This window comes from Gigantopelta aegis, chromosome 10 (assembly GCF_016097555.1).
Source record: "Gigantopelta aegis isolate Gae_Host chromosome 10, Gae_host_genome, whole genome shotgun sequence".
In the NCBI taxonomy this organism is placed as follows: domain Eukaryota; kingdom Metazoa; phylum Mollusca; class Gastropoda; order Neomphalida; family Peltospiridae; genus Gigantopelta; species Gigantopelta aegis.
This window is the reverse complement of record NC_054708.1, coordinates 42327848-42351392: the sequence shown is the minus strand read 5'-3', so window position 1 is coordinate 42351392 and position 23545 is coordinate 42327848. Positions and strand designations below refer to the sequence as shown.

Below are 23545 nucleotides of genomic sequence, written 5' to 3'. Positions count from 1 at the left end.
TTTAACTGTCTTGATTGAGGGTTCGTCTCATATCTCCAAAACATATTTATATCCATAGAGGTATGGTACAACGCCTTTCCAGGTGTCGGTGAATGGGGGATTTGCCTTCAAATTTTGACAGTGGCCAGCTGTTGGCATACGCGTTACATGTAAGGGGGTGTTACTAATTACGTAACGCTCTAGGGGTAGAGGAAGAGGGTACTGTGTTTGATTTACGTAACATTTTTCAAGACTATATGTTATTTTTATTCATTACTTAGACTTAAAAAGGTGTTTTTTGGAAATGCGTGGTCAGTCTAGGATCGATCCCCATCGGCGGGTATACAAAAAGACCATATGGTATGTGATATCCCTTGCTAAAATAAAATGTAACTGGTTTCCAAGGCGCGTGTGCAGGGATTTTAGCGGGGTTGGGGTTATAGACTGTTAAGCGAAGTTTAAATGGGGCTATGCTCCCCCAAAAAATACATTTCAATTTTTTTTAACCTTGGGCAAGTAAGGGTTTCGACCTCCAACACCCTCCCCCTGCACATGCACCCGATTCCTCTCTAAGATTATATGTCAAAATTACCAAATGTTAGACATCCAACAGCAGATGGAAGGAAGGCTAGAATATGTTTGATTTAACGACGCACTCAACACATTTTATTTACGGTTGTATGGGGTCGGATGATTATTAAATCAATATGCTTTATCTTTGGTGTCGTTAAACAACCCCCCCCCCCCCCCCCCCAACTTTACCCTTTCCAAACGAAATAATATTTATTTGAATTTGTCGATTTTAACACGTAAAATTAAGAAGTGAAAACGTTCATTGTCTACTTTAGTATATTTTATTTTTAAAATATATACATGATTAATGTGTTACTAGTATACAAACTAAACTTTGAAAGTTCTACTAACACTTTATAAAATATCAGTTATGAAATAGGAAGGTACGACTGTCGATAATACGTTGTCAAGATCAAACCGGTTTTAACTAAAGACTCTAGTACCGTATCCTCAACCGAACGTTCTTTGTACAGCGCAAGATTTCTCTTTTAATTTTTTGAGACGAACCCTACAATTTGAAATCGGCAAACGCACGTGTTAACTGAAACTGACAACAGGCTGTCGTTTGTGCTTTGCCGAGCTATGGCGGCACAGGCGACGAATCAAGCACATACGTTTGACGATATCCGTTCATAGCGAACACACGCAACTTTTTAAAAAGTGCATTTGAGCTTGTATTTCACATTTGTACATGATGTTATAATATGGTAACCAGAGAATGTAACTTTAAGGGTTTGTAATGTTTTGTATTGAGATACTTGTCTGAAATTTATTGTTAATGAAAATGTGAACTGTGAAGAAAAACCTCACAAATGTAATAGTGGAGCTAATTTTAATTAGATTGCAAATGAATGACAACAAATCGGATGTTTGATTGCGCGAACCGTGCACGAGAAAACAAACCGAACCAAAATGATAACAGTCACGTGGTATACCAACGTCTGTGACATTGAAACGGGAAGATCCCCTCTAAAAATAGATTAGACCTTGTCTGCTCAACATTAAGAAATACGAAAAATGCATTTTGTGGTATTACAAACACCAGGATTACCAAAAAACATTTCAGGTAAATGGAAATGTATATTCTAAATAATAAAATGTAAGTAAAGTGCAATTTTATTTGTGAGAAAATGGGTTTAATAGCGAAAAACAACGGCGTAATGGTTAACAACTAGGTCGTGTCCCTTTAAAAAAAAAATAAAAAAATAGTGGGGATATATAAAATAGTGGTCAGCCCTGACCCACCCCTGATAATGACTGATATTACCAACATTTTAATATTCTTGTACAGTTGAAGTCAACTGTTGATCTTTAAACATTGATTATAAAAATGTCTATTCAAAATAGCTCATATCGAAATAATATGTATGCTAACCCAACAGGTTTCGTTAAAATAGGTAATTTTTGGATGGTTAACGTCATTAGGTGGATAAGTTACTTGTAATTAAGTACTTAATTAAAATATATACAAATGTCTGCCATTTTGGATCAACAGAAAATGCAGCAACAGGGAGATGGTTGAGGTCCCATCAAAGTTATCTACAACCGTAAATTTTGTGTTGTAGTCAATCAGCAATGGAGTAACAACAGTTATATCACAAAACTAGACACTTGTTACGATGACAACACCACTATTTTTTAAAACAAGAGGCGGTCTCCTTAATTTCTAACTTTGCCACTGAATAAAATAAAACTTAGCAATTAACATGAGTTTTGTGTTTTGTATACAGTTATTTCAATGTATTTTGTACCAGTTACAACTACTGATATTCTTGTAGTACTACAGATAAATGTTGTAACTATCGCCGACGAACATGTGGTTTTCAACCAAAGAAACACTGCAATGGACTGGTGGCAGTGTGTGGCACTACCAGTTTTACTGTACGGTCTCTACAGTAAGTTGCCTGCCTTCATCATTAAACTTATGTTAATCATAATATACGAAGTTGGTATGTAATAAATTCAGAACCATATACCAGTTGTTTTGTCATGTTATTTATTGCACTTGTTTATAGTGCGCAAGATTTATACCACTATATTATTATTGCACACTATAAACTCATGCAATACACTGGTATGTGGTTCTGTCTATTATCCACATGGTTTTCAACAAAGAAGTCTTTAAGAAATCATCTTAACTCATGTTATCTCTAATGTTGTACGCTGACGTGTGCACCCTTGATTTATGAGTGCATATAAATATCCCATGAGGTTTAATTAAAATGAAATTCTTTTATGTCTGATTTTCATGCTTACTGTACTTGTTTACCCCAGAATATGGCACACCTAACACTATATTATAACTAGTTTTATGTGTGTTTCAAATATCACTATTTTGTTTGCACATGTGTATCAATTTGTAAATTAGGTTAGTGATTCCCAAATATTAATGATGTGGTTGTATTTTATATAATATGTTATAATATGTCTATTATATGTATTAATTAATTATTTATTTAAAAATTACATAACATTAATTTTGCTTTAAGGCTCTAATTTATCCAGTTGGTTCGAGCTATAATCATTTCACTGGGGCGTGATAAAGACCAGTGGTAAAGTGCTTGCTCGATGCGCGGTCGGTCTGAGATCGATCCCATCAGTGGGCCCATTGGGCTATTTCTCGTTCCAGCCAGTGCACCATGACTGGTATATCAAAGGCTGTGGTATGTACTACCCTGTCTGTGGGATGGTGCATATAAAAGATCCCTTGCTGCTCTCAACATCTGTGTGGTCCTTAATCATATGTCTGATGCCATATAACCATAAATAAAATGTGTTTAATATGTCTTTAAATAAAACCTTTCTTTCTTTCATTTCACTGTACAGCTGTGTTAAACTTAAAGCTGCTGTCTTGCCTCCCAATCTTATAACTTAATTTACCAGTGTCTGACAAATTTCTGAAAACATCACTAGCTCCTGCTGAAGCTTTGACTACTGCCATATGTAATATATATACTTAATACAGTTGATAGTTTCCACTAGCGCAGATCAAAAGCTCACTAGCCGGGACCAAGGGCTAGTGGATTTGTCAAACCCAGAATTTACTAATGTAAAACACAAACAGATCTACAGTTTTTATAAACTTGTATGTTATCAGTGTCAGTGGATATTGCCAACTGCCTTGATACACCATACAAGTGTCATCACCATCTTGTCAGTGAGTTGCCTAGTCAAAGAGTCGCAGCTTAAAGGGACATTACTGAGTTTGTTTCAATGTAAGATGTTTCCAACTGATAAAATATTTTTACGATTAAACCTACATATTAAATATATGTTCTTGTTTAGAATATCAGTGTCTGTATATTCAATGTGTTTCTGGTCGTCTTAATATTTCTAAGAAGCCCAAACTGGATTTTGTGTTCAAATAATTTCGTATGTACGAAAAAAATATATTTTAGGAAATAAAATGAAAGTTAACCTAGTACTCATATTAGAATGATCAGAAACACGTTTAATATACAGCCACTAATATTTTATGCAGAACATATATTTGATATGTAATTACAATTGTTAAAAAGTCTCTATTAGTCGATAACATCTTAAAAATTGCAGCTGACTCAGGAATGTCCCTTTAATAATAGCAAATCTGAACGAAAAAACCCGTAATACACAATGTACGTGATTAGGGCCATATCTCTGCACAATGCAGAGTCAAATGGATATTTAGCAAAATAGTGGTGAATTCCAAGACTCTCTATCTAGTACCTAGTCTGTAGGAGGACAGCCATTCCCAAGGAGATCCTTCCCTGAACAATACACCCTTCCTGCACGGCTCACATGAGGACTCTCAGATTAGTTTACAAGATCAAAACTAGCACTGGACACAGCTCATTAGAATAAGTACAGCTGTGGTGACATGCACTCATGCATCACTGTCATATCACTGTATTTCACCGTGATTGGAAGGAAGGAATGCTTTATTTAATGACGCACTCAAATCATTTTAATTACAGTTACATGGTGTCGAACATATGGTTAAGGACCACACAGATAATGAGAGGGAAAACCTGTTGCCAACATGCAATGGTCTACGTTGTCTGATTAGAAGCAAGGGATACCTCGATTGGAGGCAGATGCCAATTTATGTTGAAGAATGGCATGTAACAGGAGAAACATAAAATTGATGATCTGTTCTGAATGTTTAATTGTTTAAAATATACTTGTGAATGCAAAACAGAAAACCTAATCAAAGAAACATATTTACATATTCCATAATGGCACGCTAAAAATTGCCAGTTTGTTTTGTTTAAATGTCATCTGCTGTCTGCTAAATACACATCTATACATCATAAATAGACTCCTAGGTTGTCGGGACTGTCACTTGGTCCAGAAATATGTGCTACAATGCATTTCTGACTGTGCAATATATTACCACAACCCAGTACCTGTCTAAGTCTTGCAATGCAACATAGTTGTAAAATTACATGTAAGAAAGAAAGAAAAATGTTTTATTTAACGACGCACTCAACACATTTTATTTACGGTTATATGGCGTTAGACATATGGTTAAGGACCACACAGATTTTGAGAGGAAACCCGCTGTCGCCACTACATAGGCTACTCTTTCCGATTAGCAGCAAGGGATCTTTTATTTGTGCTTCCCACTGGCAGGATAGCACAAACCATGGCCTTTGTTGAACCAGTTATGGATCACTGGTCGGTGCAAGTGGTTTACACCTACCCATTGAGCCTTGCGGTATCTGGATTAAAAATCCCATGCCTCGACTGGGATCCGAACCCAGTACCTACCAGCCTGTAGACCGATGGCCTACCACGACGCCACCGAGGCCGGTTTACATGAAAGAGTAATACTGTTACAGAATTGAATAGACATCTTGTCTTAAATGATAGTTTTGGGTGAATAATTGTAAAGTCAATTTAAGAGTGAGAAATTCTGTAGTCCATGCAGTTATTTATATGCCACAGCAGTAATGGTCACAGTGATACTAAGAGAGAGGATGGCTAGGAAGAAAGATAATTTCTTGGTTCCCCAAAATAAATAAAACCTGGGCAATGACAATGCCACTACCCCTTCACAGTAATTAAATGCTATTTAACGTCTACTATTTTAATATTATATATGTTTATTCTACTCTAACTATTTGCACCATTTGTTTTTCATAAGTAAATTGTTTTTTGTTGTTAAATTGACATTCTTAAAACCTGTTGTTCATGGGAAAAATTAAATTAGCATTCTATTCTTAAAAACTGTTGTCCATGGAGATAATTAAATATTCATTTATAAAACCTCTCACCCATGGGGTAGATACCCCATCAGTTAAACCCCTCACTATGCCACATACTGCAGTCATTAACACTGCTACATGTTTGCTAATTAAAACATTGAATGTCAATGTTGTGTATTATGTGACTTCGTACTAATCCAAGATATTCACATCGTCTGTGTTGTTTGTTTAGTGAATTCCTATACAGTGCTAAATATAATATCATCTACAGGCAATTATATTTCTTTGTTGTGAAACTCTTATTATTATTTTCATGTTGTTAGAACATTTATTTATTGTTATACTTTTAATATTTTAAATTGTATTGTAAATTATGCGGCTTGATTTACATAGAGTTTTGGAAACATCATGTATTAGTTAATACTTAAGTGTGTTGGTTGGTTTTGGAGTTTTGTATATTAACACATAGCTACAAGTATAAAATTTGTTTCAATATACCGTACACAAAGTTAACAAATTTTATCTTTGTGGTTTTAGTACTGTTTGGTTTTTAAATATAAAGATGACAAAAACATTATTTTAAAATAAACACAATAGTTTAATACATGTACAAGTACCAGGTGCAATCCAGTTTGCAGCAGCCATTCTAGAGGTAACTATAATGTAATGCATTTAATCAAATGATAAACATTTATTTTATATTTATTCTAATGTATTGCACTATAAGTTCAGAAAATGCAGCTAACTTTTGTTGTGTTTATATGTATAAATAATTGTGTGCAATGGCATGTTTACCCAATTCAAAAGGTGTAGGCATGCACTTTTTTTGCATATTAATTGTTCTCATGGAATACTAGTGTTTTTGTCTTATACAGTTTAAATTATGTTTAAGTAAATGTTTATTCCAGTGACCTGATATTTACTTTACCCCCCCCCCCCCACACACACACATTCACTCACTCTCTCTCTCTCTCTCTCTCTCTCTCTCTCTCTCTCTCTCTCTCTCTCTCTCTCTCTCTCCCAGTTTTAAATACCAATCATTAAAATGCTACTTTCCTGTGTAAACGTCTTGCAAAACTCTTAGTTGTGCAATTTTTTACTTGTATTTTTCTTACAGTTTGTGAAAACAGATTTGCAACCATTTATTTTTGTTTGCTCAAAATGTAGAGTAATTAATGTGTACTTGCACTGTGATATTGTTTCATTTATGCCCAGTAATTACAATGTATGAGATGAGGTGTATCATCATTGTCAATGTTTGATGTTTGGGGTGTGCCACATGCAAACAGTAATTATAATGTATGAGATGAGGTGTATCATCATTGTCAATGTTTGGGGTGTGCCACATGCAAACAGTAATTACTTAACTATTTAGCTGTATCATGAGCATGTCACATGTATGGAGATTGCTCCATAAGGACAACTAACATCTGCATCATTTTTATGTAGAAAAGCAAATTTATGGAAACAGCATGATCTCTACATTTTAATTAACTGATATTAGGTGCTGGGTGTAAAGAACACTATGCTAAGTTGCACCTCAATTATATGATATTAAACGAGCTTCCATTTTGTATCATGTTTATGTCTCGAGTAAAATAATTTTCAATTGTCACGAGCAGTAGAGAATGTATGTATTAATAAATTATTTTATAGCTGGAATGCTAAAATCAATATGTATATATAAGGTCATGAAATAAAGTGTTCTTGCTAATAAATGATTCTTATGTGAAAAGCTTTGTGTGCAGGTGTGAAAAAACTGCATATCTTATTTAGTTTTCACCAATTTTAGAAATCTAAAATTCAACAGATATATAATAATATAATTACCAATAAATTTTGTTGCATTACAAAAAATACAACACTTTAGCTGTAATGATAATGATAGAAGAAAGACATCATTACTTCATATAGGCTACTGTTACGGGTTAATACTAAAGTATCTTTTAGATACAGCTAGGATGTTCCGCACATGCCGTGCGTTTAGTGTGCTAATTCACCATAAACCCAGCTGCAATTCATTAATTGCTGAACGAAGTATTACACAGCCTTTTTAACGAGTGCCAGCCACGATCTGTCTCGGTCGGTAGCTCGTTAGCATGCAGTGGTTAGGTTGAAGGATCGAATACCCTCAGTAGCTTATACTCTGACTGTTTTTGTTTTCAGTTCCAACTAGTGCCCCATGAGTGGTTTATCAAAGGTTTTGGTATGTGATGTCCTGATTGTGAGAAAGTACATATAAGAGATACCTTGCTGCTAATCGAAAAATGTACTGGGTTTCCTTTGACTACGTGTCAGAATTACCAAATGTCTGATATTCAAGAGCCGATGATTAATATTCAGTAAAGCTGGGCGGTATATTATATATACCGTTCGGTATCGGTTCGGGTTCGGGTAACGTTTTAACGTGCATATGTGCCACGAGAGCTTCACGCACGCCTATTACGGGCTTAATCTCTGACTTTCGCCAGTGACTAAGTCCGGGACTTTTAAGTTTGAAGTGGGCGGAATTTGGAATAAAAATTTAGTAAAAGGTCAAAAAGGTCTAAGTCCTACGGAGAATAACCTGCATCCAAACCATGTCCGGACTAAGAAATTAAAACCAAAAGTATTTTTGAATGCTCGGCCTGAAAGGTTTTAAGGTGATTTGAGCAATCGAACGGGCGCCAAAGTAAAGTGCGTTGGACTATTTATATAAAAAAATAAACATAAGAATTTTGAGCCGCGGATAAAAAATTTAAAGTCCAACTAAGCCCCAAAAAGGAGGTTACCTGTCCTAGGTAAGGGTGATTACGTCGGAGAAACTGGAGACTCCCGGAGGTTCGGCAGAAGATGCTGGCGTTCACGCAGGTTACGAACTACCGTACCGTAGTCGGGGCCGCAGACCGCTCTGATCATCGTATGTAGATTCCGGTTGTCCAACTTGCTGTAGAGTATGGCTTGTCTGTAGGTCTGCTGCTTCTTGTGTGTGACGACTACGGTGTGGTGAGTGCCGAACACCTTGTTGTGTAGTTCGTACTCACTGCCGTCTTCCAGGGGTCTCCAGTCTGTGTTGAGGTATCCACCGCGGAGGTTGGTCGGATCGGTAGTGTGCCCCTGCATGTACTGATACAGTTGTTTGTGCATCTTGGCGACTGCTAAGGTCCACTCGTCTTCCTCAGGGGGAGGCACTACCGGCGCCGATGGCTTCACCTTGGTTGGCTGGCTGGTCGGTGATGTCGCCTTCCGCTTCTGTGGCGCAACAACTGGTGCCGACTTAACAGGAGCGCTGCACCGAAGTCGGCACCCGTGGAGTGGAGGTCGGTGGTACCGCCCTTGGAGCCTGGCACATCGCGACGCCCAGGCTCGTCTGGGGATGCGGGCGCCGATAGCAGTCGCGTCCTCTTCGGCGACGCAGAAGGGACCGCCGCTGGCGGTTGAGCCGATCCTGGCACGGGTTTCTTCTTCCTCCTTCCTCTTCCAAAACTGGCTATCAGTCCCCCCAGGTGAGGGGGGGGGGGGGGGGGCGCAACTCGAGAGCGCACGTAGACACGTCTAGTCGCATCGCGAAAACAGTTAGGAGGTCGGTATCGGTATTATGTCAGTACCGATTTACCGTAATAATACCGCACTAATAATATAATTTTTATCTGACAAACGCAAAATGGGTTGGTATAAATCAGACGAGAGCCTTGTGTATGGAATTTAATTGTATTGATGAAATTAGCGGGTGAGCCATAACACAGGCATGCATTTAAAGCCGATTATACCGAAAATAGCGCTCGATTTCGGTATCGTGTCAATACCGAATACCTTACCGATACCGAAGTAAATCACCCCCAAAATACCGATAACGATACCGAACCTCAAATTTCAATACCGCCCAGCTCTATAAATCAGTGTGCTCTAGTGGTGTCGTTATACAAAACAAATTTACCTTCGTTAAGAGGGCGTTTTATATTTATGGATTGACTTGCACAAATTAATGACTAGCGAATCCCATCATTATATACACAGTTTTTAAAATTATTTAATACTCAACTTGTCAGACGTGGTTAGGTTAAAGGATCGAATCCCCCCAGTGACCTATACTGATAGTTTTTTTTCTCAGTTCCAACCAGTGCCCGACGACTGGTATATATCACCATGAGGGATCGATCGTGCGACCCATCAAACAATACAACTGAACTGTCTTCTTCTTTACGGGACGGTTTCCACGCAAGGGTGTTGCTGGGGGTACGGGTCGGGTCTCGACCTTTTTTTTTTACAATGCAATATATTAGGCTATTCATATAGATGTCCAGGGGAAATGTAGACAGATGTGTCCGCTGGTTCATATTTGAACTCCCCCCGCCCCCCCCCCCCCTCCCCATCGCCCCAGGTCCAGGCCACGCTAGACGGCCCTTTAAAGAATTGATTTTTTATGCGTCAGTGTTCTGCGCCCGCGCTTCGCCTAAAACGGCGCACGTGCTAAACGGCCGCAACTCGCTGGTAGATTACAAAAATGTCCACCGCATTTTTCTATTAATATTCCGGATGGTTCTCATTTGACCTATATTCATCTTTCATCATTTATTTTCTGTGTCGTTGACAAAGTGCTCTATTAATTGTGTTATACTCTAGTAAGTGCGAGGTATACAACTATATATGAAGAAAACCATACATCTAGACAGATTGATGACAAAGCTGATATTACATTGGGTCGATGCACGAACAGAAATGCCGGAATGTTTTGCCTTGTTTGGTCACGATATTGGACGTAATAGTTTAGCCGACCGAATTTCTTTTCGCCTCTACTGATTTTACTAAGGTATGTATCGATTTAAATCATTTTGATATGTTTTTCATGATGGTGAAATGTGCATAGCCTATAACATTCTAAAGAACCAAGATTATATCAGAGGTTACACTTGGGGGATGGGGGATAAAGCAAAAAAGAAGGAACAATGATAAGAAGAAGAAAAAAAAAATTAACGACGCACTAAACACATTTTAATTATGGTATAATAATAATTGAGGACCACACAGGTAATGAGAGAGCGAACCTGCTGCCGGCAGTATGTGGTACTGCGTAGTATGTGCAGCATGCTACAGCAGGATAGCACATACCACGGCTTTTGTTACACCAGTTGTGGAGTACTGGCTGGAACGAGAAATAGCCCAATGGGCTTACCAATGGGGATCGATTTTAGACTGACGGCATATCAGATGAGAGATTACCACTGGGCTACGTTCCATCTTCAAAAAGTAAAAAATGCGATGTTTTTTTGTTGGGTTTTTTTTTTTTGTTGTTCTTGTTTTGTTTTGTTTTTTGTTTGTTTTGTTTTGTTTGTTTTGTTGGGTTTTTTAATTTCATGAATCTAATTATAGTACTTGTATTAAAATTTCAGAAAATAAAATTAGAAAAACATATTTTAATACTGAAACTGCTGACCATAGTTATTAATTTAGTTATAAAGTATAAAATAGGTTGGTCTATGACAGCATTTTTATCGTTTACCTAACACACTATTTAAACGTTTCGCTTAAACCTATAAATTTTGACAAATCCATCATACTTCTGGAAGTCCTTGGGTTTGTAGGTTCTAAAAAAGAGAAGATTTTATGCAAATCTGCGAAACTAGGCTCAACGGCTTTAGGCAACTTTGACCTAAAATAGCTTTAATCTATACAATGTCTGGGGCGGGACATAGCCCAGTGGTACAGCGTTCGCTCGATGCGCGGTTGGTGTGGGATCGATCCCCATCGATGGGCCCATTGGTGCATATAAATGATCCCTTCCTGCTAATCGGAAAGAGTAGCCCATGAAGTGGCGACAGCGGGTTTCCTCTCTCAATATCTGTGGTCCTTAACCATATGTCTGACGCCATATAACCGTAAATAAAATGTGTTGAGTGCGTCGTTAAATAAAACGTCTTTCTTTCTATACAATGTCTTAAAGGGACGGTCCTCAGTTTGCTGCCCTTGTAACATATTTATGACTAACAGATCCTTATTGATGACTAAAATCACATATTAAAGGTATTTTCCTGTTTAGAATATCAGTATCTGAAATAAACAAGGATTTATAGTAGCTAAAACAAAATTTTACCATCCAATAATTTCGAAAAAAAAAATACACCAGCAAGAAAATAAACAATGACTGCTGTTAACATTAGATATACAGACATTAGTATTCTAAACAAGAAAATGTATTCAATACATAGTTTTAGTCGCTAAAAACACTGTTAGTGGGAAACATCTTATAGTGGACAGCCCCTTTAAATAATAAGAGTAGTGGTATTTAAAACGTGTTTGCCTACTAACTCGTTATATTAATCCATTACCCACTTATTCTTTATAATAATTCCTCCATGCTAACATTTCCCACAGACTTCTTGCCCCTTACCCCCCCCCCCCCCCGAATATTTGCCCGTCGGTGGACCTATTGGGCTATTTCTCGTTCCAGCCAGTGCTCCACAACTGGTGTAACAAAGGCTGTGGTATGTACTGTCCTGTCTGTGGGATGGTGCATATAAAAGATCCCTTGCTGCTAATCGAAAAGAGTAGCCCATGAAGTGGCGACAGCGGGTTTCCTCTCTCAGTACCTGTGTGGTCCTTAACCATATGTCCGACGCCATATGACACTAAATAAAATGTGTTGATTGCGTCGTTAAATAAAACATTTCCTTCCTTCCTTCCAATATTTGCCATAAGGCTTCTCACAGATCTTGCCGTTTAAAGGGAGATGTTGTTCATTCTCCCCATCACTCCCTCGTGTCCCATAAGACTAGTTCCAGGAGAGTAATATTTGCCACAAGGCTTCTCACAGATCTTGCCGTTTAAAAGAAGCTGTTATTCATTCTCCCCATCACTCCCTCGTGTCCCATAAGACTAGTTTGTGGAGAGTAATATTTGCCACAAGGCTTCTCACAGATCTTGCCGTTTAAAGGGAGCTGTTATTCATTCTCCCCATCACTCCCTCATGTCCCATAAGACTAGTTCAAGGAGAGTAATATTTGCCATAAGGCTTCTCACAGATCTTGCCGTTTAAAGTGAGCTATTATTCATTCTCCCCATCACTCCCTCGTGTCCCATAAGACTAGTTCGAGGAGAGTAATATTTGCCACAAGGCTTCTCACAGATCTTGCCGTTTAAAGTGAGCTGTTATTCATTCTCCCCATCACTCCCTCGTGTCCCATAAGACTAGTTCAAGGAGAGTAATATTTGCCATAAGGCTTCTCACAGATCTTGCCGTTTAAAGGAAGCTGTTATTCATTCTCCCCATCACTCCCTCGTGTCCCATAAGACTAGTTCGAGGAGAGTAATATTTGCCACAAGGCTTCTCACAGATCTTGCCGTTTAAAGGGAGCTGTTATTCATTCTCTCCATCACTCCCTCGTGTCCCATAAGACTAGTTCGAGGAGAGTAATATTTGCCATAAGGCTTCTCACAGATCTTGCCGTTTAAAGTGAGCTGTTATTCATTCTCCCCATCACTCCCTCGTGTCCCATAAGACTAGTTCGAGGAGAGTAATATTTGCCACAAGGCTTCTCACAGATCTTGCCGTTTAAAGGGAGCTGTTATTCATTCTCCCCATCACTCCCTCGTGTCCCATAAGACTAGTTCAAGGAGAGTAATATTTGCCATAAGGCTTCTCACAGATCTTGCCGTTTAAAGTGAGCTGTTATTCATTCTCCCCATCACTCCCTCGTGTCCCATAAGACTAGTTCGAGGAGAGTAATATTTGCCATAAGGCGTCTCACAGATCTTGCCGTTTAAAGGAAGCTGTTATTCATTCTCCCCATCACTCCCTCGTGTCCCATAAGACTAGTTCAAGGAGAGTAATATTTGCCATAAGGCTTCTCACAGATCTTGCCGTTTAAAGGAAGCTGTTATTCATTCTCTCCATCACTCCCTCGTGTCCCATAAGACTAGTTCCAGGAGAGTAATATTTGCCACAAGGCTTCTCACAGATCTTGCCGTTTAAAGGAAGCTGTTATTCATTCTCCCCATCACTCCCTCGTGTCCCATAAGACTAGTTCAAGGAGAGTAATATTTGCCATAAGGCTTCTCACAGATCTTGCCGTTTAAAGGAAGCTGTTATTCATTCTCTCCATCACTCCCTCGTGTCCCTTAAGACTAGTTTGAGGAGAGTAATATTTGCCACAAGGCTTCTCACAGATCTTGCCGTTTAAAGGAAGCTGTTATTCATTCTCTCCATCACTCCCTCGTGTCCCATAAGACTAGTTCGAGGAAAGTAATATTTGCCATAAGGCTTCTCACAGATCTTGCCGTTTAAAGGAAGCTGTTATTCATTCTCCCCATCACTCCCTCGTGTCCCATAAGACTAGTTCAAGGAGAGTAATATTTGCCATAAGGCTTCTCACAGATCTTGCCGTTTAAAGGAAGCTGTTATTCATTCTCTCCATCACTCCATCGTGTCCCATAAGACTAGTTTGAGGAGAGTAATATTTGCCACAAGGCTTCTCACAGATCTTGCCGTTTAAAGGAAGCTGTTATTCATTCTCTCCATCACTCCCTCGTGTCCCATAAGACTAGTTTGAGGAGAGTAATATTTGCCACAAGGCTTCTCACAGATCTTGCCGTTTAAAGGAAGCTGTTATTCATTCTCTCCATCACTCCCTCGTGTCCCATAAGACTAGTTTGAGGAGAGTAATATTTGCCACAAGGCTTCTCACAGATCTTGCCGTTTAAAGGAAGCTGTTATTCATTCTCTCCATCACTCCCTCGTGTCCCATAAGACTAGTTCGAGGAGAGTAATATTTGCCATAAGGCTTCTCACAGATCTTGCCGTTTAAAGTGAGCTGTTATTCATTCTCCCCATCACTCCCTCGTGTCCCATAAGACTAGTTCGAGGAGAGTAATATTTGCCATAAGGCTTCTCACAGATCTTGCCGTTTAAAGGAAGCTGTTATTCATTCTCCCCATCACTCCCTCGTGTCCCATAAGACTAGTTCGAGGAGAGTAATATTTGCCATAAGGCTTCTCACAGATCTTGCCGTTTAAAGGAAGCTGTTATTCATTCTCCCCATCACTCCCTCGTGTCCCATAAGACTAGTTCGAGGAGAGTAATATTTGCCATAAGGCTTCTCACAGATCTTGCCGTTTAAAGGAAGCTGTTATTCATTCTCCCCATCACTCCCTCGTGTCCCATAAGACTAGTTCGAGGAGAGTAATATTTGCCATAAGGCTTCTCACAGATCTTGCCGTTTAAAGGAAGCTGTTATTCATTCTCCCCATCACTCCCTCGTGTCCCATAAGACTAGTTCCAGGAGAGTAATATTTGCCACAAGGCTTCTCACAGATCTTGCCGTTTAAAGGAAGCTGTTATTCATTCTCCCCATCACTCCCTCGTGTCCCATAAGACTAGTTCCAGGAGAGTAATATTTGCCATAAGGCTTCTCACAGATCTTGCCGTTTAAAGGAAGCTGTTATTCATTCTCCCCATCACTCCCTCGTGTCCCATAAGACTAGTTCGAGGAGAGTAATATTTGCCATAAGGCTTCTCACAGATCTTGCCGTTTAAAGGAAGCTGTTATTCATTCTCCCCATCACTCCCTCGTGTCCCATAAGACTAGTTCGAGGAGAGTAATATTTGCCACAAGGCTTCTCACAGATCTTGCCGTTTAAAGGGAGCTGTTATTCATTCTCTCCATCACTCCCTCGTGTCCCATAAGACTAGTTCGAGGAGAGTAATATTTGCCATAAGGCTTCTCACAGATCTTGCCGTTTAAAGTGAGCTGTTATTCATTCTCCCCATCACTCCCTCGTGTCCCATAAGACTAGTTCGAGGAGAGTAATATTTGCCACAAGGCTTCTCACAGATCTTGCCGTTTAAAGGGAGCTGTTATTCATTCTCCCCATCACTCCCTCGTGTCCCATAAGACTAGTTCAAGGAGAGTAATATTTGCCATAAGGCTTCTCACAGATCTTGCCGTTTAAAGTGAGCTGTTATTCATTCTCCCCATCACTCCCTCGTGTCCCATAAGACTAGTTCGAGGAGAGTAATATTTGCCATAAGGCTTCTCACAGATCTTGCCGTTTAAAGGAAGCTGTTATTCATTCTCCCCATCACTCCCTCGTGTCCCATAAGACTAGTTCAAGGAGAGTAATATTTGCCATAAGGCTTCTCACAGATCTTGCCGTTTAAAGGAAGCTGTTATTCATTCTCTCCATCACTCCCTCGTGTCCCATAAGACTAGTTCCAGGAGAGTAATATTTGCCACAAGGCTTCTCACAGATCTTGCCGTTTAAAGGAAGCTGTTATTCATTCTCCCCATCACTCCCTCGTGTCCCATAAGACTAGTTCAAGGAGAGTAATATTTGCCATAAGGCTTCTCACAGATCTTGCCGTTTAAAGGAAGCTGTTATTCATTCTCTCCATCACCCCCTCGTGTCCCATAAGACTAGTTTGAGGAGAGTAATATTTGCCACAAGGCTTCTCACAGATCTTGCCGTTTAAAGGAAGCTGTTATTCATTCTCCCCATCACTCCCTCGTGTCCCATAAGACTAGTTTGAGGAGAGTAATATTTGCCACAAGGCTTCTCACAGATCTTGCCGTTTAAAGGAAGCTGTTATTCATTCTCTCCATCACTCCCTCGTGTCCCATAAGACTAGTTTGAGGAGAGTAATATTTGCCACAAGGCTTCTCACAGATCTTGCCGTTTAAAGGAAGCTGTTATTCATTCTCTCCATCACTCCCTCGTGTCCCATAAGACTAGTTTGAGGAGAGTAATATTTGCCACAAGGCTTCTCACAGATCTTGCCGTTTAAAGGAAGCTGTTATTCATTCTCTCCATCACTCCCTCGTGTCCCATAAGACTAGTTCGAGGAGAGTAATATTTGCCATAAGGCTTCTCACAGATCTTGCCGTTTAAAGGAAGCTGTTATTCATTCTCCCCATCACTCCCTCGTGTCCCATAAGACTAGTTCGAGGAGAGTAATATTTGCCATAAGGCTTCTCACAGATCTTGCCGTTTAAAGGAAGCTGTTATTCATTCTCTCCATCACTCCCTCGTGTCCCATAAGACTAGTTTGAGGAGAGTAATATTTGCCACAAGGCTTCTCACAGATCTTGCCGTTTAAAGGAAGCTGTTATTCATTCTCTCCATCACTCCCTCGTGTCCCATAAGACTAGTTTGAGGAGAGTAATATTTGCCACAAGGCTTCTCACAGATCTTGCCGTTTAAAGGAAGCTGTTATTCATTCTCTCCATCACTCCCTCGTGTCCCATAAGACTAGTTTGAGGAGTGTAATATTTGCCACAAGGCTTCTCACAGATCGTGCCGTTTAAAGGAAGCTGTTATTCATTCTCTCCATCACTCCCTCGTGTCCCATAAGACTAGTTCGAGGAGAGTAATATTTGCCATAAGGCTTCTCACAGATCTTGCCGTTTAAAGTGAGCTGTTATTCATTCTCCCCATCACTCCCTCGTGTCCCATAAGACTAGTTCCAGGAGAGTAATATTTGCCACAAGGCTTCTCACAGATCTTGCCGTTTAAAGGAAGCTGTTATTCATTCTCCCCATCACTCCCTCGTGTCCCATAAGACTAGTTCGAGGAGAGTAATATTTGCCATAAGGCTTCTCACAGATCTTGCCGTTTAAAGGAAGCTGTTATTCATTCTCCCCATCACTCCCTCGTATCCCATAAGACTAGTTCGAGGAGAGTAATATTTGCCACAAGGCTTCTCACAGATCTTGCCGTTTAAAGGAAGCTGTTATTCATTCTCCCCATCACTCCCTCGTGTCCCATAAGACTAGTTCGAGGAGAGTAATATTTGCCATAAGGCTTCTCACACATCTTGCCGTTTAAAGGAAGCTGTTATTCATTCTCCCCATCACTCCCTCGTGTCCCATAAGACTAGTTCGAGGAGAGTAATATTTGTCATAAGGCTTCTCACAGATCTTGCCGTTTAAAGGAAGCTGTTATTCATTCTCCCCATCACTCCCTCGTGTCCCATAAGACTAGTTCAAGGAGAGTAATATTTGCCATAAGGCTTCTCACAGATCTTGCCGTTTAAAGGAAGCTGTTATTCATTCTCCCCATCACTCCCTCGTGTCCCATAAGACTAGTTCGAGGAGAGTAATATTTAGCTCCCCGTAGCAAGTGAAAATAATTACAAAAGGATAAAATAACAATGCTGATTATGATAATATTTTAAATGGCACCCTGTAATCTGAGTTAGAAAAACAAGTAATCACTCTTCTTTTTTTAGTTCACGGCGATGTTTATCAGTTTAAAGCCAAATTTATTTGTTTTTAAGAGCTGTAGTTCATACAAATATTACATTCCTTTCTATTCGAATGCTAATAATACACTTTACAGTTACGTAATTTATATAATTATGTCCATTCGAATGCTAATGATACACGTTACAGTTATGTAATTAATATAATTATGTCCATTCGAATGCTAATGATACACTTTACAGTTACGTATTTTATATAATTATGTCTATTCGAATGCTAATGATACACTTTACGGTTACGTAACTTCCGTCATTCCAAATTTCGAACTTACATCTTAGAGGGTATATTTGGTTGGAACGTAGTTTCATGCAAGAAATATTAATTTCTTCCCATTTGATCCCGTGATATTTATGAATGCATAATCACAAATTAGTCTGAAATTTCACAATTCAAAATTTACAGATGTTATCTGAAAGAGAATCAATAATTTGGAGTAACGATTCAACAGGGTAAGTGTTAACAGAGGTCATGATATTACAAAGACCCAATATTCAAACTCTACCTCACATCAGGCGGTCACAGTCAGGTATTTTATTGGAGTGTTAACAGTAAAACAGAAAATATACCTTTAAAACGTATAGAGACTACTCTTTATAGAGTTATGAGAGACTAACATTAATTTTAATGTTCAATAAAACACACAAATTCATACTAATGCAGATTATGTCACATAAAACTGTGCTGAGCTTTTATAAACAGTAGGCCAAACAAAAACAAACCACAAACATACAAACAAACAAATTAAAAATAAAACAAACAAAACAGAAAACCGGATATACAGCAATGAATATTTCATGGGAAAAAAATAGAAAGAAAAACCCCATAAAACACCACACCTGTGTTTTAAGTGTCATTAAGCGTTTTATGACACATTTGTCTTATTATGCGTTAACATTAATACACCAAGGCACTCAACTGTAAATGTATAATTTGCAAAGCAAGTCCTGCTAGTGTTTTATCTATTAATGTTTTTAATTCCGTGTTTCAGCTTGTAACATGGTACACGGCGTATCACAATTCGTTGAGTTTTGTATACCATACACAAGCTGTAAAAACCAAGGCAATAAATTAACTTGAAACTACACAGATAACAAAAGACCTGCATGCGTATAGAGCGAGAGACCGAGTTTGGAACCGTGACTTGCATAGTAAAGAAGAAAATAAAATTAGAAATCGTTCATTTCACTATTTGTAGTCAGTGGCGTAGCGTGTGTGGTTGCCCCGGGTGCAAAATTCTGGACTGGTAGAAGGGATTCTGGGAGTGCTAACAGTCCACTGGTTAGGGGGCGCAATACTTGCCTTGCCCCGAGCGTCTTGCCCCGGGCGCTGGCAACCCACGCTACACCACTGTGTTTAATAACAGTCACCAACCTACCCCGTTGAAAAGCAATTGCTGTATCATTGAGAAAGAACCCCCCCCCCCCCCCCCCCAGCAAAAAGTGAAAGAATAGGTCATGGGACGCTGAGGGTTTCTTCCCTCACATTATAAACGAAGTGTTACAATGACCACATACTGTTATGTAGGTATATCACGATACTGTTGACGGTACGATAGCCTTGATTCTGTATACAGTATATTCCAATATTGACCACGTGTCGATTTCTATTTTAATTTCCTACCGATTTACCAATACCAATGTGTACTGAGATGTACTTATTCAGTCTTATTGACAATAACACGGATAGAGAACAGTGTCTGCTTATGTCAGTTTGTCTATGATGTGGTATTTCTACATTAAAACTGTATTTAATCAATGTTTCACTTTCATCATGCTTAGTATTTTTTTGTATTTTCAAATAATTTCACCAAAGCTTCAGCATCTTGTTTTTAGGGAAATACATTGACTCCGGTATCGTGTTACGTATCGTACCGTGGGCTGTGTGTCTTGATACATATCGGATCGTGACACACCTAGTATTACTTGACCTAACGACACTTGATTAAACCACGTCCTCGGGCGCCGTCCACCAAGCAAAGCCAAGTCTAAGTGAAAATATAAATGCAACAACTAATTAGCTTTGAAAGTCATAAATTGTGGATAACGGAGTTATAATTTATTATTTGCGATGTTAAGATTACTCTCGGTGACAGGTATCTGTCACATGATTTGTAGCCCGTTGTTATTGTTCTACTAAAGATGACACGGCGCGATTATCACATTTCATAGTTTTTCCTGGATATTTTGGTTTCTTTTTTTTTAACAAATGTAGGCCAACTTTAAAATGCTGTAGTTAATTAGCACTAAATTGTGCGTGTACCTTTTATCATTATTTGCTTTAATATTATAATAACTATCTTGTGATTTTAGACACTGATAATCATTTAAAGTCGCCGACCCCAGTTTCAACCCGAGAAACTGGACACCAAATTTTGTTAATCTACAAACCTGTAACACAAAAGTCATTTGGATAAAGTTATAGAGTGAAACAAGTCTGTGACGTTTCAACGGAGTGTGTGTGTGGGGGGGGGGGGGGGGGGAGATACTTTAACAACAAAGACTAGAGCTCGTCTCCATAACAGTTACCTCTTAGAGGTACGTGCGTTTTTAAAAAATATAAAATAATTCATTTTGTGGTATTAGACACAGCGGGATGACCAGCAACACTTCGGATGTACGGAAATGGATAATCTAAAAAATAAAATCTAAGTAATGTCTGGTTTCAGTTGTCAAAAAAAAACCCGGCTTTATTAGTGAAAAATACGCCGTAGTATTTAAAAACTGGAGTTTGTCACTTTAATTTTAATGAAATAAGTGATGTTTTATTGTTTTTGTTTTTGGTTTGTTTGACCTTTATTATTATAGGGCCTATTATATAAATAATTGAAATGTACTTAAAGTCACAACTCAGAGAATGCTATATTAATTGTTTGTGCTGTCTTAAGACTAGTATAAAATGGAAATGTATCCACGAAATGTATTCAAATTAGTCATGTAGTTGAACTGAAATTGTAAATGTCTTCGGTAAATAGAGTATCAAGGCTTTTTAAAATATTCATCGATGTGTATAATCAGTGTACTTATTTTATTAAAAACAAATATATATGTTTTAGTTAAAACTGATATATACTTGACAGGGGCGTAGCGTGATCTGGACCGGGGGAAGGGGTGTTTCGAATATGAACCAAGTGGACACTTTTTCTATTTTGTTTTTGCACCACCAGAAACACTCCATATTCCATATGTATAAACCTGTATGTTTTAGTTCTGAAAGCGGGGGTGGGGGGTGGTGGTGGTGGTGGTGGGGGGTGGGGTGTTCGTCCTACCCCCCCCCCCCCAGCCTACACCCCTGCTTGAAAACACAGTTGGTCAATATCAGTTGAAATGAATAAGGTGCGGTATTTGTGCATGATTTCCACATTTGTTAAATACTAACTATATTGTCATTCGTTTAGTTAAATCTACATAATTATGGTCTGCAAATTTGGCTAAATTAAATTAAACATTAATTATGTAAATAGGACAATATTTGTTTTAGTTTTAAAACGCCAATGACAGACTAATAGTTTAATGAGCGGCTATTTGATGTCAAACATTGTCACAGTCACGACAGCTCAAAGAACACTGGTTGGAAAAAAAAATATCACAAAAAGATCCCCCTAATGGGATTCGACACAACGACCCATCGTATTTGAAGCGCACGCTCTAACCCCTGAGGTTTATTCCGCCCTTGCTGTCTAGGGAATACGACTGACAAATGGCAGTCCATTCTAAAAAACATGCGCGGTGTGTTGGCTGTGAGGTGTTGAGGTGATCTACACCCAGGTGTTTGTTTATCAACTGACGCTGTCAGGTAGGACAAACCGCTCGACGTGCCTCTTGTACGTGGAGTGTCGACACGCACTTAGTATTCTGGGGCAGTAGCGGATGTACATCGTCTCTATTTTCTATCCTATAGGCGTCAGAAGTCGGGGGTGGGTGGGTGGAGGAGGCAGTGGTTCTGCCTCCCAAACACTGAATCTGAGAAGAGAGGGGTGGGGGGGGGGGGGGGGGGGGGTGGGGGCAGAGTAAGTGTCCCAGTTGGCGCACAAAATATGGAATTGAATGGATATTTAATGTTCCGTACCATCCACCTACAAAAATGTTTGTTTGTTTTTGTTTTATTTGTTTTTTTAATTGTTTTTTTGTTTTGTTTTTCTAAATAATTTCAGTTTGGTTTGACGAAGGATGAAAATTGAAAGTGTTTTGTGTGCAAATAATAAAAAAAAACCAATCGGCTCAGAAATAAATAGCATATAGTAAATTTCATAGTATGAAAAAAAAAAGGCATTTCCTGTGGGAAGCACTATAGTGGAGTTTTTGTTGTATCGTCAATATATGATATTGACGATACCGAAACACACGAGGGTAATACTCTCTTTATCATATAATCTCAAGCTTAATACAACGTGTTTTTGTAAACTGTACACGCAACTTTAATTTCAGTCTGCCATTACTAGATGTTCAAATGACGTAAGAATATGTGGCGCGGTGTTTTTTTGAATGGAAATGACGTCAAACTCGAATGACGTCATTTTTAATGTCCTTACATCCAAATAAACTAGTGCATAACGTTTTTTGTTTTCTGAACGCTGGATAGCTTTCAGTGTAAAATTGCTATTGAAATGTTTTTATTTGATGACTGTGAATGCATACGTCAATTATGGAGTGTCACCCTAGTACGTTTGCTTAAATGTCAATAAACCAAGTGCCGTGACCTCGATTAATTTACATATAATTTGCAAAGTTATAAAATTCTTAAAGTATGTGATCTGAAAAATATCAAATACAATCATTGCAATGATGTGTGTGTGTGTGTGTGTGTGTGTGTGTGTGTGTGTGTGTGTATGTATGTATGTATGTATATATATATATATATATATATATATATATATATATATATATCGTTAAAAAGTGTATGTTTTTCTCTACATGACAGGCTTGTTTCGTGAGAGAGTTGAATTATTGCTCTCACTCATCAGATGTAGATTTAATTACACCGTCAACGGAAAGCTGATCAGCTTTCCGTTGACGGTGTAATTAAATCTACATCTGATGAGTGAGAGCAATAATTCAACTCTCTCACGAAACAAGCCTGTCATGTAGAGAAAAACATACACTTTTTAACGATATATCTGGCTCCCACACGGTTGAGCACTCTATAAAATAGCGTCTTTCAACTCGAAAACGACTACTATATATATATATATATATATATATATTCCATTTTGACAAGTTAAGGGGCGGGACGTAGCCCAGTGGTACAGCTCTGGCCTAATGCCAGTGAACCACGATTGCTATATCAAAGGCCGTGGTCTGTGCTATCCTGTCTATGGGATGTTGCATATACAAGATCCCTTGCTACTAACAAACCAATGTGATCTAGTTGCGCTGTTAAACAAAAAATAAAAACGGTTGACCCATTGACAATATAGGACATAATATTATTGTCTATTGTGGGCGATTTTGTTTGTGGATTTTTAATGTTTTTTATTGGAATTTCTTTTTTTCTGATTGTTTAGTTGGTTATTATTATTATTTATTACCTAAAACACGCTAACCCCAAATCCCACCCCACCACCCAAAACACCGTAAT

At 38.7% G+C, this 23545-nt stretch overlaps 1 protein-coding gene across 2 annotated transcripts in view; it reads left to right on the top strand.

Annotated features, from left to right (window-relative positions):
• Window positions 1-10224: 10224 nt before the first annotated feature.
• The window catches only part of LOC121384175, a 29461-nt gene continuing 16140 nt past the window's right edge, over window positions 10225-23545 (top strand). Inside the window, exons 1-2 of one of the 2 annotated variants that reach the window (XM_041514441.1) lie at window positions 10225-10527; window positions 18374-18420. In XM_041514441.1, coding sequence (XP_041370375.1) covers window positions 18374-18420 — 47 coding nt within the window. In that variant the 5' untranslated portion in view covers window positions 10225-10527. The remainder of the gene's footprint in view (window positions 10528-18373; window positions 18421-23545) is intronic. The other variant, XM_041514442.1, reaches the window with a different exon arrangement.